The 27,884-nt window shown below is 37.1% G+C and overlaps 1 protein-coding gene across 1 annotated transcript; it reads left to right on the top strand.

Annotated features, from left to right (window-relative positions):
• SMC3 (structural maintenance of chromosomes 3) lies at positions 1–27,548 on the top strand. The gene is made up of 29 exons (XM_075504567.1): positions 1–154; positions 4,390–4,465; positions 5,994–6,032; positions 6,866–6,933; positions 7,295–7,366; positions 7,552–7,631; positions 8,222–8,300; positions 9,669–9,786; positions 10,348–10,523; positions 10,708–10,788; positions 11,033–11,197; positions 11,745–11,866; positions 12,311–12,524; positions 14,132–14,235; positions 14,453–14,552; positions 15,053–15,213; positions 16,636–16,777; positions 18,038–18,188; positions 19,232–19,384; positions 21,742–21,893; positions 22,115–22,273; positions 22,987–23,094; positions 23,496–23,604; positions 24,256–24,503; positions 24,625–24,837; positions 25,544–25,735; positions 25,903–26,080; positions 26,658–26,764; positions 27,071–27,548. Exons 1-29 carry the CDS (start codon positions 140–142, stop codon positions 27,140–27,142), a joined length of 3,654 nt encoding a protein of 1,217 aa, XP_075360682.1. The 5' UTR covers positions 1–139; the 3' UTR covers positions 27,143–27,548.
• The last annotated feature ends 336 nt before the right edge of the window (positions 27,549–27,884 follow it).

Here is a 27,884-nt window from a genome sequence, read left to right as displayed (position 1 = left end):
GGAGGCTGAAGGGGCGGGAGGAGGCGGCAGTGGAGACCCGGGGGTCACGCCGAGCTCTTGTGCTGGGAAGAGGCGGTGAGCGCGGGCTGAGCGGCGGCAGGAGGTACCGGGGCGGGCGCCTCCCCCATTCTTCGCAGACATGTACATCAAGCAGGTAAGCCGGCGGGGTCCAAGCCGCCCGCCTCGTGCGTTGCGGCCTGGGCCTGGCTGGGTCGGTTTGGCCCGGCCTGCTCTGCCCTGCCCCGGCGCTGGGGGGTCTTCAACCTCCGGGCGAGCGGCAGAGCCAGCTCCCGGCCCGCAGCAAGAGGCCCGCTGGCTGGTGGCGGGTCCGGAGGCCTTTGCTTGGTTCGCCGCTGTCCCGGGGGGGAGAGCGCGGCCCTTGGTGAGTGGGGGAGCGTCCCCCGCCCAGCCACGGAGCAAGTCCACCGTGTAGGTAGGCGGGTGCCTTCCCTCCCCTGGTTCCCGCGGCTGGTTTCATTCATTGCAGGTGTGAAGTGGCGTTGGGGGGAGGCCCTCTTGGAGCCGGGACTTGTTCTCCGGCTCTGTGGGGACCCTTTGGACGGGGCAGCCCTGGTGTCCCGGCCCTCCAGGCGACGGCCGAGCCAAGGCCGGGAGGCTCGTACCCACGCGGGGCTTCTACACAAACAAGGGGCTCTCCTCCGCGGTCAGGCGGCGTCTTTCAACTGTTAAAGTTGTGGGTTTTCTTCTTTTTTTATTTTTTCTTTTTTTTAAGTCTGCATGTGGTTTTAGTGAGGAAATGTGACTGTATTTGGGGTTTCAGTTCAAACTGGTTCTGTCTGCCCCTTTCCCCGGGAGAAACAACAGTTACTGTTTGTATTGGGGTGATGTCTTAGGCCCCCGGGCATGGACCATTTAACCTATTATACTTCATTCTCGACAAGCAATCTACAGGTAACGTTCAGTTAAAAAGAAGGGCCTAGTATGGACTTTTTTCAAATAGTTTTTAAGTCTGAGGCGATCATTAATGTTACTTTTGTAGTATATCCCTGCAGTCGTATTGCATAGTATATTGCACAGTATGGTTGAATTTTATGGCTGCTTTCATACCACTGTCTATGCATGTTCATACAAAGGCTACTAGGATTCTCATTTCTCAGTGGACTCAGAATTTGCCTGGCTTTCCGACAACCTATGGGTTTCTTCATTAAGAAGTATACTTTATCATGTTTGAAAGTGCATGTTCTACATAGGAATCAGGTTTTCATCAACTGTTTGGCTGACTAGGGAGTGTTTCAAATGCCTTTTGATCGTGTTTTAGTAAATCAATCTATCATTGCAGGTGCGTACGTTGCTTTAAAGTCTTTGAATAAAAATTATTGTTCTCCAGATTGAAATGCACAAAAGTAAACAGTAGTGAAGATATATAGAATCAGACTAAGAAGTTCACATTAAGTCAGAACAGGGGAAATGAGTTTCATCTGGAAAAAAGAGAAATTTAGGTGTTCAGTAACCAGTACTGTTCTAGGAGCTATAGAAGAGAGCATAACAAGTTATGAACATGAGAATAAAACAGATGAGGGGGAATTTGTTTCCACCAATATGCCTTATTTTGTTGCTTCACAAGAAATCATTCCTGGAGTTTGAAGATTAAAATTATTTAAGTCTTAATCTGAGGCTGTACAAGGCAATAAAGAAGTTATGATGTTTCAGAGTATGTAGCATGGATGAAGTGAGAAGCCATCTAGAAAAAAACTTGAGAGCAGGGGAAAATGGTGTTCAGAGTCTGCCTGTATCCTACTCTTGTGATGCCTGAGTGTGTGTGTGTAGTAAAAATTTGTGGTTCTGTAGTAATAGCCAAGAAATAATGGTTGGTTGTTTTTACCTTTTTGTAGAGGTTTTAAGGTTCTTATGGGAATAAAGTAGATGAATTACTCCAATCTGTATGTTTTTAGAATATTATAGGTAAACTGTAGAAGTACTAGAGACCAATTTTTTTCCCATTCTTTCCATTTTTTTTTTTAAATCTGGTGAATTGGGAAGCAGCATTGTCTGCCAAATGTTCGGGTTTTTGTTTTGTTTTAATTTTTATTTTTCAAAATCAGAATGAGTGAATATAGTTGCTGTGGCCTAGAGTTGGTGACAAGACCTGAGTGAGATTTGCTATTCCTGTGTTTCCTTTGAAAGCCACTGGTACGGAGGCGAGCTTGCTATCACTGCAAAAGCCTCCATCTGGCAGATGAGGCAGACTGTTTGGTTTTGGTTTTTTTTTTTTTATGGGAGGTGGGGGTCTGTGTTTACAGCCACGGTGACTGGGTAGTCTTCAGTTAATACGTTGTTTTAGACTTGCTTTCTGTAGTTTGGTACATAACACTCTGAAATCCGTAATTACTTCCAGTACGGTTGCTTTGGATTTAGATCTGAATACAGCGCGGGTACTTAATGAGAACTGTATCTTGCCCGAGGAGAGGGAGCACAGACAGTTGCAATTCAAAATAGGTTTAGATAGGCAAAGTATTGGAGGAAGTGGCAGACTACTCCTTTTCCAAAATAGCTGCTCTTGCTTGGATCTGATGTTTGATGCTCAAGGTATTAGGAATTTTCTGCCTACCCATATTCTTAGCTTCAGATTCCAGTAATGAAATAATTTTGCAAAGGGGATTTGACAAGGAAGATATGTAGTGCCTGGGAAGAGAACGACTCTGTGATTTCTGACTAAAAGTTAGTTAATGCCTTCTAAGTTTTATTTCATTTCAGTATTTATAAACTCGAGTGCTTGATTTGCTGTCTGGCATGGCATTTTCATTCAGTATTAGTGAGAAGGTTTTAATCCATTATTATAAACAGGTGGCAAGAGGAGTTTTGTGTGATAATCCTTGATAATGGGCTGTTGCATAGTGGAAGAAAGACTTAAGACTGAACTTGACGTGAATAAATCAGGGTGCTTTCTTCTCCCAGTCTTTTGTCTAGTAAATTTTACAGACAGGATTTTTTCCCCACCGTTTGTATAGCGTGCTACCAGAATATTACAGAATATGAATGTGGTTCTGAAGGTAATTGTTTCTTGACTTGCTCAGGTGTATGGTTAATGTAGGCTCTTGTAGTAGGGGGAAAAGGCTTGCTTTAATGTTTACAGTACTAGTTCTGAGCTTTTTGCTGAAGTTTTTTATGTGCTCCTCAGATACCAAGTATTATGCTCGTCTTCTGGAATATGGGCTATTTTAATACTTGAAGATGTGAGAGAAGGGATGATGTTCAGAAAAACAGAAAATGGTGACAGGACCATAGACCTTACAAACAAAACAAAGTATAAATAATTTAACATTCTAAACTTCAGCAGTAATAATATTGAGAAATATCTTGTAAGATGTTTTGCTGTCCTCCTAACAAGTAATTCTTAGTTTATGATAGCCATCACGGTGAAACATTGGCATTATTTTAACAATGTCTTGCTTCTGCTGGGGAAGAGCTGGGCAAAGGACATAATGATTAAATGTCAACTCTGGTCCCTTTGCAGATCTTCCAGCAAGAATGCTTACAAACATCAAAACTTTTCAGGTGGCTGCTGTCTTTCTGAGCAGAGCAAAGATGCTGCATAGTCTTTCAGCACAGTTTTAATGTTTGGAAAAGGTTGCTTAATGCTGGAATGTGCATGCTCGAGGTTGGATCAATTTTGTTGCTGTGCAGAACTGCTGAAGTATTGGGATATTGTCACTCTGTACCTTGTATGTTACTTGGCCCAGCAAACCTCAAATCACTACTGAAATTGAACAGTTGAAATTTGACATGCTGCTTCTAGATGACTGTTTGAGTGGCTCCTAAAGTTAATTGTGTAGGTTTGTATTTGTCTATTTAGGAAGTGAATTCACTAGAATCAGGATAGCTTGCTTTTTTACTTTTCCCTTTAGCTTGCACAGTAAACAAAATAAGGCTGTACTGCGTGTAAAATAGGTAGAGTCTGGTATAGTTTTTGCAGTCTGCAGTTGCTCTACTTGGAGAATTTGCAAATAGAATTCTTATGCTGTATGTGGATTGCATTATAAAAATTAAATATAGATCTGGCCCTATTAGGGTAAGTGCTTGTTATATACAGGAAAGAAAATCCCAATATAATATTTGATTCAAATAAATATTTTTGTGTAGTTTGTTGCAAAAAGACTCTTAGAACTCTCTTGTTCACTGTGCTTTGGCCTAGATAAGTACCAGCATCTCTTGTGATGGAGAGATGTGGGGGGGAAAAATCTGTCCCTAAAGTGATGCTTAGGTGAGGGGCAAGTTGCTGATTTTGAGCTGGAAGGTTGAAGCATGTGTGGGAAGGGCAGGGGAAACTAAGTACATTATAATTGATGTAATATTCTGTAAAATCTTATAGTTCAAAAACTGCTCAAGAACAGAGAGAACTTTGTTAAAATAACTCGCTCTTCTCATTAGGTAATCATTCAGGGCTTTCGAAGCTACAGGGACCAAACCATTGTGGACCCATTCAGCTCAAAACACAATGTTATTGGTAAGTTCTGATAGTTGTCTAGAGTTGCACTGTTATTTCAGATGATGTTCACATTAAAGTCCTTTATAGTTTTTAATACTTCTGCCTATGTTTGACTGTATTTTCTGTTTAGGAAACTTCTTTACAGTTGTCTGTAACATGTCACAAGGCGTATTCCACTTACAGCAAAGTAATGCTAGCATTCAGTTTTAGTGTGACAATAGTATGTCTGAGTCTTAAGAAATTGAGTGAGGTCTGTAAAACTCCTCCATATGTGCAGATCTCTATCAGCCAGATACCCTTTAAAGGCTGTCCTCGCAGGAACAGCAGCAGAGAATTTGTATGGGATTTTTTTTTTGTATGCAAGTGTGATCATTTCTGATAAGTAAGTACACTAGCTGCTATAAACTGCTGCAGAGAAGAAGATCCTCTTTCTTCCAACTTTGGAGGAATGGACTGCCAAAAGTATAATACAAGTTTCAAAGTGCAGTTTCATAAATAACACGTAATGTAACAGCATGTTGTTGTCCACCATTCTCATGCCTCTATTTTTGCCCATGGATGCCTGGTCCTGCCTTTTCATTTGCATTGATTTTAGTGATTGTGCAGCAACTTTGAGACTGCTGACCCAACAGAAAACAGTCAATTTTGGACATTAAAATTTAGTAGTCAGGATTTACTCTGAGACTGGAAAAAATGTGCATGTGACTTGAATAGCATGTCCTATTATGTAATGTTATTTCACCGGGAGCTAAAACTTCATCCAGGTATTAGTGTTTTTAAAAGGAAAAAAAAATCTGCCTTCACTATATTTTGCCTTTTTAAAGACCTCATAGCAATCCCAAGTAATTTTGGGGATGAGGTGAATCTGGAGGGCATGTAGGCAGGAAGGGATGAAAAGCCTAGGACACTCATTGCTGCTGGAAGGCAAGCAGTTTTGAAATTAATACAGTAGGTGCTAATCTTAAAGATAAGACACTGAGCCTTGCTAAAACACATCAGAACGAACACTGAGATTACTGTGTGTTAGTATAATGCAGTGTTCTTATACCTTTATTTTTTAAATAGAAATAGTACTACTTCCAGTCTTTTTAAAACACAATGTTGCTGAATTAGCAGGTGGAATATTAAGAAGTTCATACAGTCAACCTGAATGTACAGGCAAGTGATTTCCTTTGGTTAAGTATAAAAAATTGATGCTGGGACCAGAAGAATTGGATTTAGGTCTACTGTTTTTATCCCACCAGGAGATCAGTATTAAAAAGAAAAGGATGGGAATAAATAGGATTGGTTTAACAATTATTCTCATTGTGGAATAGTGTTGGAGTTCATAAGTCATTGTAATGTGTTTGAGTGGGGAAAGGACTGCTCTCTTGTTCTCAGACAATGACTAAGTCATCCACCTACGAAGTTTGACTCGTTCCCTTGAGATTTTGTTTGGCTGTGTTATATTTGGGTTCTGTTCTTGAATATTGATATGCAAAATTTAATGTACATTGCAATGTTAACTCATGTCAACTTGAGGTTATACTTTGTGTTTTATTTTCAGTGGGAAGAAATGGATCTGGAAAAAGCAACTTTTTTTATGGTAAGCATGGATTTCTTAATAATAATAGCACGGGGATGCTGATGATACCAGGTTTCTTTGTTTGTTTGTTTTTGCCAGAAATTGGTTTACCAAATATTCGTCCTCAACAAGGAGTGGCAGATTGGTCATTATTTGACAGTGATGAAAGGCAGATCTCAATACACTTGTTTAATACTTACCTAAAGGTTTTTCCCCAGTATTTGGCTTCTCTTACTAAGGGCCTTCTAAGATTTTTTAAATGACAAAAAAGTATTTACAGGAGGAAACTGATTCTAAAAGTCACCCACCTTGAAAGCTGACTGTGATAATCGCAGTTACTTTAGACATTCTTAGTGGCTAAATTCGAAGCTGACTCTATAGCGGTATGGCACAGCTCATACAACCTTTTAACTTATGGTTATGAGGTGGACTTTGTGGTGTGGGAGCATCAGTGGAGGAGCAGAGATGCTGGTCAAAGATGTTAGTGTCCTTTGTGGTGGTAGTCTTTATAAATTGCCAAGTGTTAAGTATTTTAGTGATATTTTTAACCTAGCCTGTGTGCTATGTATTTGTAGAGGAAAGCTCATGAACCTGTACTTGTACAGCATTGTTAATGTTTATGCAGTGTACTAGTAAGGTGGTGACAGTGAGACTTATTCAGAGAAATTCTACTGTACAGCAGCCTGAGTGATAAAGATCAGCAGATTAAGGTTTTTAATGAAGAAACATTATAAGATATTAGCAGTGGCATGACTTTACTATACAACAGTAAAACAGTATGTTTTGAGTTAAACTCCTGCATATCTCCCTGAAGGAAAGAATAAATCTTCTGTTTCTTTACTATTTTATTACAGCAATTCAGTTTGTCCTCAGTGATGAGTTTAGTCATCTTCGCCCAGAGCAGAGACTGGCTTTGTTGCATGTAAGTGAAGGTGTATAACAGGAAGACTAAAGAATAAACTAATGCATTTGAATGTTGCTACAAAAATGGTAAATTGCTGGGCTGTGAATATGTTAAGCCAATTATTTTGGAAGCATCTTTAAATGTTTTTTGTTTCCCTTTGGCGAAAGGGAAGTTATTACAAAGTAATAATGCACATCTGTGAATGTGTATCCAAGATTTTCAGAAATAAAAATATATGTACTGGATATTGCGTAGGTGGTCTGGACTCTCAAATCCTTGGAAGGAAAGGGGAAGTGGGATTGTCAGGGAAAAGGGGAGACGAATGAGCTCAGAAACCTTCTAAGGTGGGAATTATCTAACCAAATATCTCCTTTCTTAGGAAGGTACAGGTCCTCGTGTTATTTCAGCGTTTGTGGAAATTATTTTTGACAATTCAGACAACAGGTTACCGGTAAGTTGAATACACTACTTCAGAAATAGATGATCACTTCAGACTCTAGTATCTCAGTATTATAGAAGTCTTCAGTGCGGTAACTGGTTTTGAGTTGGTTCTGGTAAAAAGTGCCATAACCATTCTGGATTAGTTACACATGCCTACTGCAAGCAGTTAAATTTACTGGGTTTTGTTTTCTTAAGATTGATAAAGAGGAAGTCTCACTTCGCAGAGTCATTGGAGCCAAGAAGGACCAATATTTCTTAGACAAGAAAATGGTGACGTAGGTACTTCTTTTCCTTAGCTGAATGAGACTAGTAGTATATCTGTAAAATTCTCTAATCATACCGAAACACTTGCATCTCTAGCCTGAAATAAATTAATTCTCATGAGTTCCATGAGCAATGCTAATTTAGTTGTGTAATACTGAGTACCGCTAGTTTGACAGCAAGGACATCAGTCCTCGTGCAATAGACAGCAGACTTTGAATTTACAGTTTAATCTATTCATTAACATGATGTTTAACTGCTTATATAATATTTCTTTCAGAGCTTTTTTTAAATAGAAGAGTTACCAGACTTTAGATTGTTTCATATCCTTCCTTGTGATATCTTTACCTGTATTTGCCTCCTCTTTGCTTCAAAGTGCTTCTTTCTTAATCTCTGTCCAACATTATAGTACTTTAGATATCTTTCATTTTTATTCTCTCATTTCATTTTAGAATTAGCTATTATCAAATGAAGCTTCTTCAAACGGAGCATGCATTGCACACAGTGAATATAGTATGTGATGTATAGTTGTGATACTTTACTGAATTTTTACTGCTGTAACTTTTACTGTAAGTGTTTTAATAGATTCATAATAACATTTCAGGAAAAATGATGTAATGAATCTTCTTGAAAGTGCTGGATTTTCTCGCAGTAATCCCTACTATATTGTCAAACAAGGAAAGGTAAGATTCTTTTTCACGAAGTAGAAGAAATCACTATCAAGAGTATCACGTTTCCTGGATGCCAAACTTAGTTCAATTATTACAGAAGTAAACCAAAACCTAAATCTATTTTAGTTTGAAACAGTTCTTGTAGATGCTGCTTTTGCAAATATTACTGTTTTAGTAGTTTATGTTAATTTTAAGAAAAGAGTTTTAATGTCTGTAATGTTGATACTTAGAAAAGTTTTTTTTTCCATGGTAATCTTTGCAGTCATGTGCTTTTTTGTATACTTAAATACAAAGCAAACTTTATTCCTATGACTATTTCAGTGTCAATTAATAGATTTCTGGGCCTTAAGATGAGGCAGTAAAGTAATTGTAGAGAATTTTAAGAGGCTAAAAATACTGCCAATGGAGGATGAATAGAAACCTGTGGAAGCACCAAAAGCAAACACACGGCAGGGAAAGGGCTCACAACATGGCCTGTATTAACTGGTCTTCAAGACCAAAGCATGCTTACCAGAGCTTTCGAAGGACACCCAGATCTGGAGACAAAGGACAGATTATGTGTAATGGCTCACAGGGTGAGACACCATGAGACACTGATAACTGTCAGCTCCAAAAGAGTACTGAAAAGCATACTTAAAAGGGGAATGCAGGAGACTTGAAACACTTGATGTCAGAAATGCTGACCCAGCAGTACAGTGTCTCAAATGTTTATCGCGATAAATTTTCCTATACAGCTGAATGTGTGTATTTGGAAGAAACAACTTCAGCTGGAAAGTCACTTGTGTTCTGTAGTGGGGATTGGTGCACGTGACTCTTACAGCCAAAATACGCGTACTGGTTTTAATATAATACACATTAGAAACAGTTACCTTCTTATAAAAGGATGCAGCCACTGAAATTCTACTGAAGGAAAATAAGTTTTACAGTAGGTTTAATTGTATGACTGATTTAATGTTGGATTAATGAGTGTTTCATGATCTGAATTATTCTAAAATTTATAACCCCCACATTTTGGTATGGTTTTATGGAGAAATTTAAACTATTTGGTTTAGCACCCGGACTTAAAAGCCTAAGCTTGAGTTTCCCTAAATATAATTTGGAGTGGGTAATGATTTCTTCAGTTTATGTAATACTAGTATCTTGAGTTTTAGCAATAACTGGTAGCATTGGAAAACCAACAAAATTCATTACAAGCAGAATACTTGCCATCCTAAAGTAATTGTCTCAAAAGGAAAGTAGTATGGTATATACTAGGTATCCGAATCTTTCTGCCAAAGCCTCGGGCAAGCAGACGCAGCAAAAAAAGTGCAGTCTTTCATCTGTCATGGTTAGCCATACATCCAGAGAAGGCTATTGAAATCACAGATCTTGAATTTTCAGATCAACCAGATGGCCACAGCTCCTGACTCTCAAAGACTGAAGTTACTAAGAGAAGTAGCTGGTACCAGAGTGTACGATGAACGTAAAGAAGAGAGTATTTCGCTAATGAAAGAAACAGGTAAAAATAGTTTAAGAAATGAATGTTTTATGCCACAGTAATTCTGTTAGCTCTGAAGGTTTATGGCTTTTTCAGTAAAGCTAATTGCTAGATAGATTTTATTTGTGGTATGTTAAGTGATACAGAGCATGTCATATTTCCTCCTTGAATTTTAAATACCTCAGAAGGTTTAATAAGTGACTTCATGTGTGCTCTTAGTAATAAAACTTTTTAGATAGGCTAGTAGGGATATTGTTCAAAACACAAGTGATGTCAGCTGACAGTCATCAAAAATCAGGACACCTACTGCTATGCAAACACTGAAGTTTATGTACTATAGTCTATAGTTATTTTAAGTGTGTGAGCCAAGAGAGTACATGCTTGTGTTGCCTTACATAACTAGTACCAACAGTTCTGCTGTTAGGATGTTTTCTGGGGGAACTTCTGGACGTGGGTTCTCCTTTTCACGTTTCATAACTGTTGACAAATAGTTAATCACTGGAGGAGATTCAGTAGCTTTAAATGTGTGGGAATATTATTACAGTGTTTAACTGAACTTCAATCTTGTCATCTTTTCTAAAGAGGGCAAGCGAGAGAAGATCAATGAGTTGTTGAAATACATTGAAGAGCGACTGCATACCCTAGAAGAGGAAAAAGAAGAGCTGGCACAGTACCAGAAATGGGATAAAATGAGGAGAGCATTAGAATACACCATTTATAATCAGGAGCTTAATGAAACCCGAGCTAAGCTTGATGAGGTAAAATATCTTTGCTAATACAACATATAACATGAGCTGTTGATTTGCTTTTTGCCAACGTCTCCTTGCATTCCTTGGTAGAATCCTGTCAACGTCTTCACTAATTTAAAAAATTATTTTCTTTCTGGAACTACTACTAAAACAGAATCTTGCTACTTAAGCTATTGGTGGTATTTCCGTACAGCTTTCTGCCAAACGGGAGACAAGTGGAGAGAAATCCAGGCAGCTGAGAGACGCACAGCAAGATGCTAGAGATAAAATGGAGGTAAAAATACTTTTAACAAGGGCTCTCCAGAGGTGTGTTTTGCTTTGTGGGTTTTTTTTTTGGGGGGGAGGCAGTTTCTAAACCATGTTAAATTCTATTTTATGCTTTCATGCTGTTTGGAAACAGGAGACGTTTTTCACACTTTTAATGTATCTTGATCTATATAATAATGATCTTGTCAGTTGTGATAGATACTGTAATGTACATGCAGTGTTTAAGATAGTACATACTTAAATTTGCATAGGAAATAGAACGGCAAGTTCGAGAACTGAAGACAAAGATTTCGGCAATGAAAGAAGAGAAAGAACAACTTAGTGCTGAAAGACAGGAGCAGATTAAACAGAGGACTAAATTAGAGCTGAAGGCTAAAGACCTGCAGGATGAATTAGCTGGTAACAGTGAACAAAGGGTACGTAACAGTGATGAAGTCTTAAAATGTCATTGGCACAAGATAGTATACTTGTACATTGAAGTTCTGGGTTTTAGACTGTGGCCTTTCATTGCTTTCTAAGGTTTGCTGGACAGATATCTTAGTTTTTTGTGATATCTTTTGTGTGCTTCTAGGGGATGTAAACATAGACTCCTGTGTCATGATCCTTTATTTATTATCCTGCATGTTGCAAAATCAAGCACCTATAATTCTCTTGATCTTAATTGCTGCAAGTGTTGGGAAGGAAGGTTTTGTTTGTAGCACTAATTTGAACTTGGTTGTTTGGCCCATACGGACCTTCCTTGCTTGCATAGTTTAGCTTCTTGAGAATGCTTCATTTCATCCCTCTTTACTGTTCTGATTGGAACTGAATTCATTTCTGTTAAGTGTTGAAACAGCGTAGTATCAGATAAGCAATGGCATCTTGCAATCTTTTGATTAAATTATTCTTTAGAAGTGTGTATTTATCTAATAATACAGTTCCTGATATTACCTAACTTTAAGTACTGCTTTGTTTGACTTTCAGAAAAGACTGTTAAAAGAGAGGCAAAAGCTTCTTGAGAAAATCGAGGAGAAGCAGAAAGAATTAGCAGAAACAGAGCCGAAATTCAACAGTGTAAAAGAAAAAGAAGAGAGGGGAATTGCTAGGTCTGTGGCATTCTACAACAGGGAGTCAAAACGTTTTAAAAAAACCAACAACAACAACAAAAAAAACCCCAAGATACTATCGATACTACCCATATGCGCAATTAACTCAGAGTTGTACTTGTTGCTTGAGAATGTGGTAGATATCTGCCGTTACAGATGGTCTGTAAAAAGCCTCCTTTATTGTTGGGGGGAACAGTATTTGGTGAAACTAATCTTTAAGCTTATCCACTTTATGGACTATTGTTGACTTTTTGTTTTGCAAAGTCTTATGGGTGATTTTATGGTTTATAACATGATCCTTTTCTTTTTGTTACTGATTTGGTGCTTAAATTTTAGAGCCTGGTTTGACACTTTTTGAAAATTCTTATGGTAATTCTTAGTGCTTACTCTTAATAAATTCAAGATATCTTTATAACACAGCATGTCTTTCCCTTCTCAAAATAGACTTGCACAGGCTACGCAGGAAAGAACAGATCTTTATGCAAAACAAGGTCGAGGAAGCCAGTTTACTTCCAAAGAAGAAAGGGATAAGTGGATAAAGAAAGAACTTAAGTCTTTAGATCAAGCCATCAATGACAAGAAGCGGCAGATTGCAGCTATACACAAGGATTTAGAGGATACAGAGGCAAACAAGGAGAAAAATTTGGAACAGTACAGTGTAAGTTTTCAGCTTATTACTTCTCAGTATTTTTGAGGGAAGGGCTAAACACTCAGTCTAATCTTGGACAATTAGACTTTAGTGCCTACTTATAAAGATGATGAAACTTTCTGGTTGAGTGTAGTCTTTTAAAAATGTATTATTAAAAACATCTGCAGATAAACTCTAAATGCCCTTTAGCACTGCATCTGACTTCACTCTATATGTTGACTTTCTGGTACTTACCGCAAAGTGTTTGGCCTGAGTTTTCAGGAAGAGAGTTAGATCTGCCTTGTTCTTGTCTGTTGAACATGGCCATTTCATATAGATAACAAATTGTTATGTTTTATAGAGGTCTACGTTGGTGGTTTTCACTCTTGTCTTACCTTCCCTAAACAGGATCTTTTAAACTGTGCTGCAAGCACTGCACCTCTGCACCACAGCTGCAGCTGGCTAGAAGTTGTGTCCCTATCCATGTTAGAAAATTAATCTGTCTCAGTATTATCTGCATAACTTTTAGATTTTAATTTCCATTCAGAAACAGCTCTTACACTGCGAATACAGCATTACAATCCAAAAATATCACTCCTGCTAGGAGCTACAGGAGTGAAAATCCCTGCACTTATGGTGAGAGAGCATCCAGTGTCAATGCTGCTACCCTGCATGTGCTGATAGACAGCGTTCTTGGTCTTTGTGTAATATATCTACTGAAATCGAGGATCAGTCTGACAAAGTCTAGGAATGTAGTTGTACAAAGACGATGGCGTTCTACTAAAATACTGTTTGGATGGGGCCCACACTAGCAAAGTAATGATTCTCTGAGTTGGTGAATGAAAGAAATGGCATTTACCACTGACTGTAATTGTATTGTACTGCTCAATAGGAATTCTGTAGAAATGAATAGGTTAAATTTGAGGTGGCCTTTGATTCCTTTTATAAACATGTCTTGGTTTTCTTTTTCTCCTTAAGGTTGATTTATGCTTAGGTGTCTTGGGTGAACGTGATGGGGAGCTTGCAAAGTTAGGTTGGAAAAACTTGGCTATGTTTTGAGAACATAGCTAGTTCTCCTGTACACAGATAACTATGAAAACATCTGAGTGCTAGCCCTGAGCTGCTTTGAAAATGGCAAGTGTTAGCTGAGCAAGGGGAGGATGTCTGTGCATTGGCTTAAACAGCATGCTGTTGACAGCAGCTGTGGTAAAGTACTAGTACTGCTGGAGAGCAGGCTAAGATTTTTGACTAATAGCCGTGTGGCATGGTACGCAAGACTAGTATGTATGTTCTTATCACAAATGTTATTTCGGAGCATGATTACACATAGTTATGTATATGATAGTTACTGTTTTGATTCAGTTTCTTACTGTGACTTAGTGAGCCATTTCACTGTAATACTCAGACGCACAGCTCAACTCAGGGCCTGCCTTGCAGTCTACTTGATAACTTCACCTTGTTAGTGCTCCCTTACGAAGATGTATTTATTCTTAATGCTTTTTGCAGTTTGTTGTAAATTGGTTAAAACGTTTGTAGGAATTGTTTCTGAATTTTAAGTAGTAATTTAGTATTGAATAAAAGAAAGATTTTTGAACGTAGAGAGCTGTAGTTTCATACTGTTCTTTTCTTTGTGTTAGAAACTGGACCAGGATCTTAATGAAGTGAAGGCTCGTGTTGAAGAACTGGACAGAAAATACTATGAAGTGAAAAATAAAAAGGATGAACTACAGAGCGAAAGAAAGTTAGTAATTCATTGAAATATGTCTGAATCTCACTTAATGTGAAGGACCCCAACTGTGTAGTTGTTAACATGGCATGTAGGTATGTTTTTTAAATATAGCCATGTATGAACTCCTGCACTTCACCTGCCGATTAGATTAGCAGTCTTTGAGAATAACAATAATAAAATCTTCAGACTTCATTCACACTTCAAATATTTTAATTATTTTGTTCTGTAGTTATCTATGGAGAGAAGAGAATGCAGAACAACAAGCTCTTGCTGCAAAGCGGGAGGATTTAGAAAAGAAACAGCAGCTTCTCAGAGCAGCAACAGGAAAGGTAAGATACCCTGCATTTGAGAATTCCTTGTGGAAGCCTTTCTTCTCATTCTTAAAGGACAAGTCATAGTCATATCTGAAAGATATGACAGTTGTTTCTTTTGGTTATGGTCTTACTGTCATAATTAAGATGTACCCATTATATTTGTAAGCTGAATTTTTCAAATATTGATAGCTCTAGAACTACTTGGAAATTAGTTGCGTAACTCAGGTAAATGAGGAGAGGTAAGGAGACCAGTTGAAAATGGAATACTTCTAAAATTTCTTCTGATATCCTTTAGCTCAAAAAAACCCGACAAACCAAACAAAAACACAACCAAAAAAACATTGAAAAGTGGCGGACTCAAATATTTAGGTATCTTATATTGGAGCTGTAGGTTAGTTAGCAGGAACTTGGTGAAAAAGGAGGTTATGACTTTCACAAAGTTAAAGGTAAAATGGATATTACTTCTACATCTTTTAATTGCAGTTAATGTATAATAATGAGTTCTGTTTTAACAGGCCATTTTGAATGGTATAGACAGCATAAACAAAGTTTTGGAGCACTTCCGTCGAAAAGGCATAAATCAGCATGTTCTAAATGGCTACCATGGCATTGTGATGAATAACTTTGAATGCGAACCGGCTTTCTACACTTGTGTTGAAGTTACTGCAGGGAACAGGTAATGACATGCTCTTTAGTGTTGCTTAAGTTAAAGCAGCTGCAGTGTTACAATTTAGTTGTTGGTGCCAGTTGTTGCTGAAAGTTTTATTCTTTTGGACTTGAGCTCTTGTCCTTTTTTTGTCAAAGTGCCTTCTATGTAGCATGATCAAACTGCTACTCCTTCAAGAAGGAACTAAGAGTTCTGCCTATTTAAAAATTAATCCTAGCTGCTCTTGATCTTGTCTAAAAAAAACCTAAAACAAAACCACACAAAGACGCCTGAAAAAGGCCCCAGACCTGCACTCCTGACGTTTAGGAGGAAGGATTGGTGGTGAGGCTGACCTATATTGAATAAAATGGACAGCATCTTCCAGTTTGGAGGATTCTACAGTAAGCAGTGCTTGATGTTTCAATGACAACAATCAATAAGAATTATTTCACTTACACTAGAAAATCTCATGGGTGAGGATGGTCTCTAAACTGTCAAAAACTGCTCTTTAAAAGCTATCTGAAAAGATGCTGAGTGTTAATGAGGCTGTGTGTAATGTGTGTTCTAGAAGAAGTAAGTGCCTGTTGGGTGATCCACCACTTCTTGTAGCATCTGACACTGCAAATTAATTTAAACAGTCTTTTTGTGTGATCAGTCCCCTATTCTAATTCATGAGTAGTCATACAATTTCTTTTTCTAATGAAAAGTACATAGTGGCATAAGGGCAGGAAAGAGGACAGAGGTGACATGATCTTGCAAACTATCACACAGAAATGTTGATGCTACCACAATTTGAAATGCAGTCCCTCATCTGTGTCTGTGCGAACAAGAGTGTCTCTTCAAAGTACTTCACTGTTCTCTCTGAATCCTGTTGTGCCCCATAGTTTGAAAGAAGCAGTAACAAGCAAACTGTAGTTCAGCTAGAACTACAGTTTTCAGAACTGAACTCTGGTTCAAAAGAAACCAGAGAACTAGAACTCTGGTTTTCAAAAGAAAAATCACTTCTTTCAATCCCTCTGATGCTAGTCCCTATCCTGCACAGGGAGATAGATGTGGTCTCTGTTTCTGTTGATTGTGTACAGAGGCATAAGATGCAAACTCTCTACTAAATCCATGCAAAGAGGGCTGAATGTTGTATATGGAAATGGTATGGAGGACAGAGGTTTGCAGTTGAACCAAAAAAGGCTGTGTACACAGTGACACTGTACACATATTGAGCTGCTCTTCTGACTGGAGGGTGGAATGTAAAATTCTTGGCTGATCCCATTTTAATGAAAATGAAAAGAGTGTATCCACTTGCTTATTCTAAGGCACACACTCGAAGAGAAAATGCAATGCAGCTTTCTATTAATATGTTATTTAATGGTACCTGCATGCTTACTGTTCCCATGCAAATATGTTAGTGCTTTTAGCACAGTAAAGTTTTGCTTATTTGTTGGTCTTGTTAATTAGGTTGTTTTATCACATTGTGGATTCTGATGAGGTCAGTACAAAGATCCTAATGGAATTTAACAAAATGAACCTTCCCGGAGAAGTTACTTTCCTTCCTCTGAACAAGCTGGATGTTAGAGATACTGCTTATCCTGAGACTAATGTGAGTTAGAGTTCCTTTTGAACCTTCTTCTACTTTGTAATTACAAAGCCTCATATTTTGAATTGTTTGTGTATATTGCTTATTGCCCACCACTTGCTTTGCTGTTGAATGTCTGCCATTAAATACTACTACTAATGTATGCTTCTCAACATAAAAAACTCCTTGTTATAGGAAAATACTTTCCTACCAGGTATTTGCTCTTTAAAGTTTAACTTCACCTTACAAGTAAATAGGTGATACTAAAATGAAGTAGAATTTTATTGTAACCTGATAATCAATAATTGCCTGAATTACTGAATTGTAATTCTTTAAGCTGAAATGCTGCCATGGACAAAAGCTGAAGAGCAGTGTTAACATGTTACAGCTGTGGACAATTTCTCAAAGTTACTGGAAATGAGTAGTGTTTTTATATTTAAAAATGCATAAATAAACCTTCAGTGACAACCACTTAAAAAGTAGTTCTGAAATACTTTCTTGAAATGTATCTGCTCTTATTTGAAATTTTAGTAGTGAATTAATTGTGTAAATGTTAACTGCTTCCTACAATAATCATGGTGGAATAAGTTCTTTAAAAATAGATTCTGCCCCCCCCCCCCCCCCCCCCAACATAGGGAAAAATAAACAGGAAACAATCAGACTTCTAGTGTGCTTATTTTGGGAGGGCTTTACTAGTAAAACTGTTAATGTTTGTGTCCTGCTCTCTACAGAAGGGAATAATTTTTTGGAGGAAAAAAATTTTACTGCCAACTTATGATACTTACTCAACTTGTTTCAGTAGCAATTTAATACTCGGATGAGATTCCTGGCAGTTGATCTAACAGCTAGGCTTGAGCCTTGAAAGCTAAAATTGCAAAATCTTGCACTTGAATTCCATAGAGTGTTTATGTGTTTGTCTTGAACGTTTAGTCAGTGTGTCATCCTTCTACGAACTGACAGCTGTTTATTTCCGAAGTGTCATTCACAACATTGTGCTTTGAGTTCACGGTTTGACATCCTGTATGTAAATAATGATATACACGCTCCAGAAGTCTTCATTCTAGAATTTTATTGATTGTGAAGCCAATGTTAATATTCAGTGAATTTGAGATATGCTAAACTTTCAGAAATTCTTGTTATAAGGCTGGAGTGTATTCTGTTTTTCCTCTTGATGGTAGTTTCTTTTTTCCAGGGCTCTCTTGAATTCTGTGTATGAATTAGTTGCAATATACTTGCCATATTTGTATCAATATGTTGTTCTCATTAAAATCACTGTCACTTCAGGATGCTATTCCTATGATCAGTAAGCTGAGATACAATCCAAGATTTGACAAAGCTTTCAAACATGTTTTTGGAAAGACTCTAATTTGTCGTAGCATGGAAGTGTCTACCCAGCTGGCCAGAGCTTTCACTATGGATTGTATTACTCTGGAAGGTAAATATTGCAATTTTATAGATTATTTATTGTAAAAATGGGATCCCTGGAACATGAGGCTCATTAAACATGGTCTGTTAGTGTTGTCAAAATAAGATTATTTTAAATAATAGTATACTTGACTGAGATGTACAAGGTTGTGCTTGTTTAAGTACAGTGCTTAAAAATACAGAATTTCTTCACAAGCTGAATTTTCTTATGATCTAAAAGTTAGTAGCTGTGTATCTCCATCCTGAGAATTGTAAAGCAGATTAGGTTTGTATTCATCCACTTTGTCTTCTCCAATTTAACAGGCGTTTGTTTTCCTGGAATATTTATGGTGTTTTCCCACAAACTTAAACCAGTGTTTAGGGTGGGAATGTACAGCATTAATTACTGATAAGTGCAAGGTGAATTCTTCTGCATACGAGACATGTTTACATGTTATGTTGTCTCTCTTGTTAATTGCCTGTTCTTGGAGGGCAGATTCCCTGCAGGCTTACTGTTGTCTTTTTGTCTCTTAAAGTCAATCTGAAAAAATTCCTAAGGATGTCTGAGGAGGAAATGATTAATTTTTCAGTAACAGCATACTCTATAAGCCACAGATGCTGCCAGTTACTCAGCTTCTCCTTTGTTTTCTCCCTCACAGAAGATTTGAGTTGTTGTGTTTTGTTGTGTGTGTTTTTTGGTTTGGTTTTTTTTTTTTAAACTGATAGTGCTAGGCATTTGCATTTTTCCCTTAATATAAGTATTTTCTTCCTTCAAGCTGTATGGTTTCAGAAGTTAATTAAAACAAAAACAAAAAAATTAGCTAATGCTTAAAGGAGGTCCTAGCAGTCTGTGTTGGTCTTGAGAAAGGAAATTCACTTTACATTGAATACAGAAATAAACATTTCCCTAATTACTGTAAACATACATATGTGATTCCTGATACTGATGCAGCACTTCGGTAGGTTAGTTGAAATGTTCTAGTTAATCTGCTAAGTTGTATTGTGGAAACTGCTCTGAACGTTATGGAGAGCATACGGCATGCAGTTTATAGTCTCATTCTGTTGTGCTCTTAGGTGATCAAGTCAGCCATCGTGGTGCTTTGACTGGAGGTTATTATGACACAAGGAAATCTCGGCTTGAATTGCAAAAAGATGTTAGAAAGGCAGAAGAAGAACTTGGTGAACTCGAAGCAAAACTCAATGAAAACTTACGCAGAAACATTGAAAATATCCTTTTGTTGTTCTTGGGGAAAGGATGTGATGACAAAGCTTTTTGTTTTGTGGTTACAGTAATAGATGAGAAACAGGAGACTAACATCATGTTACATATTAGCTGTGGCATTTGTTTTGACTGTTGCTTGTGCAGCCTGGTTCTATATGTTACTGTAGGGATTTTAGTAACAAAGAAATCAATGGTAAAACAGAAACAAAAAAAACCCCTGCATATGAAAATTGGTGTAGAACCATTGAAAATAACAGACTTTAAAATATATCCATTGTTTGTGTGCCTGAATTGCATTCTTTCTTAAAAATATTTTTTTAGATCAATGCAACTAGTTAAGAAATAGTTTCTATATCACTGCTGTTAATTTTTTGGGAAAACTTCTGTACTGGGGAAACTTGACTGAAAAACAGTAATTGCAGCACACCTTGTCTGATAGTTTGCTTCAGAGAGCAGCTGGCACTGTAGGCTTCAGGAAAAAGGAGCTTTAGTAATCTGTCGCTGTTCAAATTTGATCTTGATCTTTAAAGCTTAGAGATGGGGTTAAACCCTAAACTTTGAGGCTTTCTATTCCTTCTAGAGTTTGTTGTAGTAACTACTATAACCAGATATTCTTGTTATCTGTGTTAATCTTCACTGCCTCTTCTGACTCATGCTATATTTTTAGTGCTTGTGTCCTGAATTGGTATATTGCATAGTCCACTTAGGCTGTGGGGAGGAGATGGAGAGCCTTATATTATAATTAAGTTCTGAGTTGCTTGACACCCTTGGTCTTTTCAGTCTCTTTGTATGAAAAGTCAAGTAACTGTCACCTTCTTCTCTAACCTCTTTAATGCTATAGTGTCCTTTTGAGATCCAGTATCTAGAATTCAGGGGCGGGGGAGGTTTATACAGTTTTCTTCTCCATTATCCAGGTCATTCTGTCCTTTGAACTGAACTCCTTTTGTTTTTTGACCTGCAACAGTGCATTAGAGACACTTTTAGGGCAGCAGAACACTGAAGCCTATGCTTAGATCCATAGCTGATTAGCAAAACTTAACAAGACATAGGTACATACTTTTAAAGTCAGTGGAAGAATGTAAAAATGGTCTGTTAAACGTGACTTAAATAGACTGAATTTGCCAGCTGGCTTTACGTGCACCAGCGATAATGAATGTCTTTTACCCTTCCTATTGTTACCTATAAGCAATGTGCAGGACTCAATTTGTGTATCTACAATTAAGTATTTAAGTGTGGCATTTTCCCCTTCCTTACATCTGTTTTAAACTATAAATATGTAGGCATATGGTTTAAAAGGATTTGTGCAGAAACTAATTTTAACGCTAATCCCAATGTGGACTGTACAGGTAGCTTGCTTTTTTTGTAACTGGGAATGGGAGCTTGAATTCCTGCTGCTTGTAGTTAAATTCCCCAATTACCTGTTGGACCCTTTGATTTCAGTATAACTTAACTTTTAACCAGGACTACTGTTTTGGAACTGAGAAGTCTTTCTTGCTATCATTTAAGTCAAAATCTTTAGGCCTGGGTTTCTTTTTGAGGAGGGATCTATAGGGGATGTAGGTAGAGTGCTCATCTAACCTGTAGAAATTCTTATGTGGCATACCCTTCAGCTGTGGTAGATCAGTGACTGTAACAACAGCTGTTATTGCAGTCTGACAGCAGCTTTTGGAATACACCCCAAACAGACCTCAGTTGTTTTGAAAGTAAAATATCTATTCCTACTAACTTCCTATTCTGTAGCTCATTCAGTTTTCCCAGAATGTTTAAGTATGTAGTGAAGTGTTTTACTGTAACCTCTGCTTAGGGGAATTATTTAATTTTTAGGGCATTTAAGTTGATGTCATGTTAATATACATTGTGGTAGGAGTAACATGATGTTAGCAATTCAGCATAAATTAAAACAGAATCCTCTGCAAGCTCTGCACCATGACTTAAGCCATTATATCAATTAGCACGAACAAATTACACTTTTTGCCTCAGAATTGAGTAAGGGATAATTGTATTGTTCTAATATTTCTTTTTAAATGTAGGCATCTGCTCTTCTGTATTTTTTAAGATCTGAGTTTTCCTTACAAGTTCAAATGTATCCTTGTGTTCTTTTGGGTGCCATGTTGTAAAATCAACAGCTAAATGAAGCTTTCCTCATTTGTCATTGGCATCGATAAGGATGCTCAGGTTACTTTTGGTGGTGGTTCTTGATTTATCCTGTACAAGCGAACATTTTCATTTTGTGGGGTTTTTTGTTTGGTTGGTTTTTATTTCGATGGCAGCTGAATATGCCAAACAGAATAAAAATTGAAGGTACTAGTAGGTATAAAATGGCTTTTAAAACAAGGACAGAGTTTTCCTTAGCCCACAGTATGGATTAATAATGAGATTGACCAGCTAATGAACCAAATGCAGCAAATTGAGACACAGCAGAGAAAGTTCAAAGCCTCTCGAGACAGTATTTTGTCAGAGATGAAAATGCTGAAGGAGAAGAGGCAGCAGTCTGAAAAGACATTTATGCCTAAGGTATAGTATGGGGATATTGAAAGCTGTTACTGGTTTTATAGTAATTGTTTCATTAATATTACTGATAAACTTGCATTCCTTTCTGGTTAACATCATAATATGAAATATGAAGAGATGAATAGAGATATGTCACAAATACGTTTATGTAAACAGAAAAGTGAAATTCATCTAAATCTACAGATTGCTTTGAGGAATGATTCTGTCTAATATCTGTTCTGTAGCAACGCAGTTTGCAGAGCCTGGAGGCAAGTTTACATGCTATGGAGTCAACTAGAGAATCATTAAAAGCGGAACTGGGGACTGATTTGTTGTCTCAGCTCAGTCTTGAAGATCAGAAACGTGTGGATGCTCTTAATGATGAAATTCGACAACTACAGCAAGTAAGGAAATGAAAATATTTTGCCATTAAATGTGGTACCTTTCTTCCCAATAAACTTACTTTTGTCCTTCTGTATGAAAAGTCATTTATGATGAATATAGTGTAATTAAAGTAGTGTTTCATCAGTAGTAGGACAGCATGTTTGGAGTTTTCTCATCTGCAAAGTGTATTTGCATGTTTTTCTCAAGTGCTGGGTGAATTTTCCTCGCTGTATTGTGTAAGAATTATGGCTGTTTATGTTGGAATCATCACAGTTTCCTTGCCTCTGGTCTTGGACTTTACAACAATAAATACAAATGGATATAATCCAAAAGGCATGATGCACAGTGTGGGGAAAATAAAACAATGCCTTTAAGCACATGGTAGATGAGACAAAAGCTAAGGTTTTGTCTGACACCCATGTTGTTGAAAAAATACTACTTCTTAAGTATACTTTCTAAAGGTCTTCTGCGTTTAAGAATTGGATTTAGATGCTAATACAGTTTCTTAAACTTACTGATTTTTATGGCTGACTCTTACACTAGGCAGCTGCAAAAATATTTGTTTGGTTCTTTCTACCTGTTAAAATTAGAGCAACAGTTCAAAGACTTGTGCGATATTTTAATACGCAGAATTGTGTGAAGAGTGGGTTTTTGTCTTAATTTTTTTAAAAAGGAAAAAAATAGTTGTTTAGGAGTCAGTTAAGGCAATTAATATACTTTTTTATTTTTTCAGGAAAACAGACAGCTTTTGAATGAGAGGATTAAACTAGAAGGCATTATCACAAGAGTTGAAACATATCTCAATGAGAATCTGAGAAAACGCTTAGACCAAGTGGAACAAGTAAGGATTGTCTCTTAAATGTACTTTTGCAATCTGTTTTTAGTTTCTTTCCAGGGTTTTAACATATTAATAATTTCATAAATACTCATTCATTACCCTGTATTATCTGTGGTGGGTTTTGCTTCCCTATATCTAATCTGAGCTAAGTGTTTTACTTAAATTTCAGCACAGTATTTTAGGCATGTGAATTTTTGACAGAAATCCTACTCTAAATACACAGCCTATATATAAATAGGGCCATGGTAATGGCAGATGTGTTTGAAAATCTAACTATTCTCTAAAACTTTACTAAAATATTTGATACAGTTATATGTAGAGTAGCAGAAGATAACTTGTTTGTCTGGCTTATACTTTTGTTTCCTTCCATGCTGAAGCTTGGTGGCATTTACTTTGTCCCATAGGAACTGAATGAGCTACGAGAAACAGAAGGTGGCACAGTTCTTACTGCTACAACATCGGAACTTGAGGCTATCAACAAACGAGTGAAAGATACACTGGCACGGTCAGATGGTTGGTAGCATCATTTTTTCAAAGAAAAATCTCCAGGGTTTTGAAAGTTGACATATACCATATTTTGGTTTATAAATAGACCATAATATGAGAAGTAGTCATTAATTTCAAATATGCTCTAGTAGTTACATAGTGTGTAACAGATTTTTGGAACTTACTCCAAAAGATAAGTGAAACAAGATTTTGTGCATGTTGTACATAAAGTGTCCACAATTGCACACTGTAGTACCAATCAGTATGTGTTGGTGATAACAGACTTTTGGCTTCAGGACATAGTACTTTTGAAGCAACCTTAATACAAGCATGATCTTGTATAGTTGTTCTTGAATTTTGTCCAACCTGTCTAAAACTAAGTTGCTGTCAAATAGGAAATAGCATCTGTATGGCTCAAACTTTTGTTTTGCTTCCTTTCTAGACTTTAACAATATGACCTTAGTATGTTTGTTAGGTTTTTTTTTAAGCCATGTACTCATGGGGAAGAAAAGAGGGATTTTAAGCTTTCTGTCTCAAAAGTAACTTCCTACTCCTTAACAGATCTCTTTCTCTAGATTATCTTTTTGTTTCGTAAATACTTGACTGGATAATTGCTGATTTTATGCAGGCATGTAAGACTTACCACTTTGGGTTTTGCGTTCTCCCCCAATATCTCAGATCTGGATAATTCTATTGACAAGACAGAAGCAGGAATTAAAGAGCTTCAGAAGAGCATGGAACGCTGGAAGAACATGGAAAAGGAGCATATGGATGCCATTAACCACGACACAAAAGAACTTGAAAAAATGACTAACAGGCAAGGCATGCTCCTCAAGAAGAAAGAGGAATGTATGAAGAAAATCCGAGAGTTGGGTTCACTTCCACAGGAGGCTTTTGAAAAGTATCAGACTTTAAGTTTAAAGCAGGTAATAAGTGTGCTTGGTTTCACTTTCATGACCTGAAATATTTGCATCATGTACATCTTGAGTGTCAAATGTGGCTAGAATTGCAAGTCATTTAGATAACATTAATATTTTCCATTTACAGTTATTCCGCAAACTGGAGCAGTGCAATACGGAACTGAAGAAATACAGTCATGTTAATAAAAAAGCTTTAGATCAGTTTGTGAATTTCTCGGAGCAGAAGGAAAAATTGATAAAAAGACAAGAGGAGCTGGACAGAGGCTACAAATCTATCATGGAGCTGATGAATGTCCTTGAGCTCAGGAAATATGAGGCTATTCAGCTGACTTTCAAACAGGTAACAAAATGGCAACAGTTGTAAAGACACTGGTGCTGAAATCAAATTGTCACATGTAGCAGCTATAGAGGAAGAAGCAGATATTAAGTACATCTATAATAAAAGAAGGTGGTAGTATCAGGTCACTTGAGGTTTGTGGGTTTTTTAAATACTGAAAAAGAAATAAGCTAGCATTTTAAAAAGGCGCTCATCTTGATTGTAGTGCAACTCTAGTTTTGCTTTAAACCTCGTAAATTCTTCCTTTCTGGTGAATCTCTTTGTACTGTGTACAGTCCTTTCTGGGGAATGGTAATAAACGCTGCACCAAATCCATTCTCCAGATTTAATGACAGTAATTCCTAATGTTAACAAAGGATCTTAACTGAAGTATATGAAGTCTTCTCTTGAAAGATCATTTGCTTAACTGAGATCTCATCCAAAGTTTACTGAAATAAATTATACTTGCTTTTGCTGCTGTTTTATGTTTTAATTCTACCATTTGCTTGAAAAATTTGTGAAAATTCTCACACTACAAAAACAGTTAGCTTAGATGTTTTTAAACCAAGCTCTGTATAGCGTATGTTTCTCACTTCTACTCATGCTTAAGAACAAATGTGGATCTCTGCTTTGACGCAGATACTTAGTGTGATCATGTAAAAACAGCTGTTGTCTGCAATTGATTTCATTATGTAAAAATGAGCTGGTGTATTGACTGTTTCTTTTTCAGGTGTCAAAAAATTTCAGTGAAGTATTCCAGAAGTTAGTCCCTGGTGGCAAGGCCACGTTAGTGATGAAGAAAGGAGATGTAGAGGGCAGTCAGTCCCAGGATGAAGGTGAAGGCAGCACTGAGAGTGAAAGGGGATCTGGATCTCAGAGCAGTGTTCCATCTGTAGACCAGTTCACTGGAGTTGGCATAAGGGTAAAGAGAAATATTTGTGTTTCAGTACTCTGAATATTCATTTAGATTGCCTTTTAACTATATTTTTAAAAGGCAACATTTAATTGGTCCTGTTTATTTACTATAATAGCAAGTGATGTTGTGGTTTAATATTTTGAAATCATCTTACTGTTGCATTGTTTTCTTAGGTATCATTCACAGGGAAGCAGGGTGAAATGAGAGAAATGCAGCAACTTTCAGGTGGACAGAAATCCTTAGTGGCTCTAGCCCTGATATTTGCTATCCAGAAATGTGATCCAGCTCCATTTTACTTGTTTGATGAAATTGACCAAGCCTTGGATGCTCAGCACAGAAAAGCTGTTTCAGGTAACTGTCTGCCTTTATTCTTCTTCATTATGGTTGACGGTGATAGTCTGTCTTCTCACCCCTGACGTTTAAGATGAAAGTTTTTAATCATAAAAGCACATTTTTTAATATCCCAACACGTGTTAGAATTTAACTTTGTGCCTTCTGAAGCTTTCGTGAATTTGGTTTTAGGTAGAAGCTCTGTGTTGTCTACTGTGTCTGAAGGGCCTCCTTCCTACACTTCAGTGTGGTGGAAATAGTCCTGTTTTGAAGTGAAGTTTGACTTTTAAAAATGAACTTTTAGCTCATTGCATTGTTGGAAGAGTGCTTACACTGCTTTTCATCATAGAAGTTCAATACCCCACTGATTTTGCTGAGTGGCTGGATTTGTCAGAGTTGGTACTGGAATTAATGACAATATTTAAAAACCTGGTATGGATACTTTCTCGATTTGTGGGTTGTCTTTTTTTTTTCTTAATTAACCAAAACCTCATTTTGAATACGGAATAGCAAACTCTTTGCCTGTCTTTTATATTAATACCTGTCCTGCTTTACTGAAAAGATTACATCAATAAAGAATTCATGTGTTCTTTTTTAGATATGATTATGGAACTAGCTGAACATGCTCAGTTTATTACAACAACTTTTAGGCCTGAACTGCTTGAGTCAGCTGACAAGTTCTATGGTGTAAAATTCAGAAACAAGGTAAATAATGTTTTAGTTATAGTGTTTAATGAGAACGTTATCAAGTTGTGCATTTGAGACTTGAGTTGAAAGTGAATCAGTCGTATTTCAGTGATGGATTTCTAGTTATATCGCAGTCTTGTGTAAAAGTTCTCTCCTTCCTGAAAAAGAATTTAAACATATACAGATGTCCCTTGTCATGTTCTTTAAAGGAAATTAGAACTTTATTATAGGCCTCTTGATGAGTCCTGGATGCTTCAGGAAATAAGTCTGTCTTATTCTGCAGGACATACTGTAATAACTGTATACTTCTTTTTGTTCCACCAGGTCAGTCATATTGACGTCATCACGGCAGAAATGGCCAAAGACTTTGTAGAAGATGACACCACGCATGGTTAAATGAAATTGTACTTACTGCTTGTTTGGAAAGATGTGTATAGTGCTGCGTTTATGCCAGGGACCTGTAAATTTAAAATATATGAAGTATTTAGTCCTTGTTTAAAATAGTTTTTGAACATACATTTTAACCAAGACCCCAGAAGGCTTAGTTTCAAAGGAGCTTGAGTATCCATTTTGTCTCTGTTGCTGTATTTTATAAGATAATTGTTAATGTTACCTTTTTACAGTACCTGTAGTTTGGAAATTTTATTCTCTTCCCTCAAATCTTTTGTAAAGTGTCTGTTGCTGTTTTAAAGCTTTTCAGAAAGTGCTAGCTATTCCTTCTTAAGTATAATTTTATCATTTATATTGCCTCACATGGTTTTTTTTAATGGCTTCAATTAAAATGATTGGTTTTATCGCTGTAACTTGTATACATTAAGTTTTTGGTTTATAGTGTCTTTCTTTAGAGGATTCCACTGAGATGCAGTAAATACTATTTGGTCATATTGGAGCTGCATATTTCAGAAGTATGAGACAAAGCCATTCTTTCAAGCCATTCTTTCTTATTTTCCCCCTTTTTTGCACATTGCCAATGCCAGCAGAAAACCTCCCCAAATCTGTGCTTGTCCAAATTCACAGTGTTCTGGTTATTGAACTGAAAAAATGTAAGTATCAGAAGATACAGAGAAGCCTGAAAAGACCCTAGAACTGTATCAAGACAAATCACAGCCTCCTTTTTTCCTGGCACCCTGGCCAGTGT

Source organism: Mycteria americana, chromosome 6 (assembly GCF_035582795.1).
Source record: "Mycteria americana isolate JAX WOST 10 ecotype Jacksonville Zoo and Gardens chromosome 6, USCA_MyAme_1.0, whole genome shotgun sequence".
Lineage (NCBI taxonomy): Eukaryota > Metazoa > Chordata > Aves > Ciconiiformes > Ciconiidae > Mycteria > Mycteria americana.
The sequence above is the reverse complement of the archived record's forward strand: the minus strand, read 5'-3'. Positions and strand labels throughout refer to the sequence as shown.

Bases quoted from the DNA above. Each gene is read 5' to 3' on its own strand.
- SMC3 (XM_075504567.1), top strand. The intron at 7,632-8,221 runs GTAGGTACTTCT...ATAACATTTCAG, and splicing joins TTAGACAAGAAAATGGTGAC to GAAAAATGATGTAATGAATC. The intron at 24,838-25,543 runs GTAACAAAATGG...TTTCTTTTTCAG, and splicing joins TTCAGCTGACTTTCAAACAG to GTGTCAAAAAATTTCAGTGA.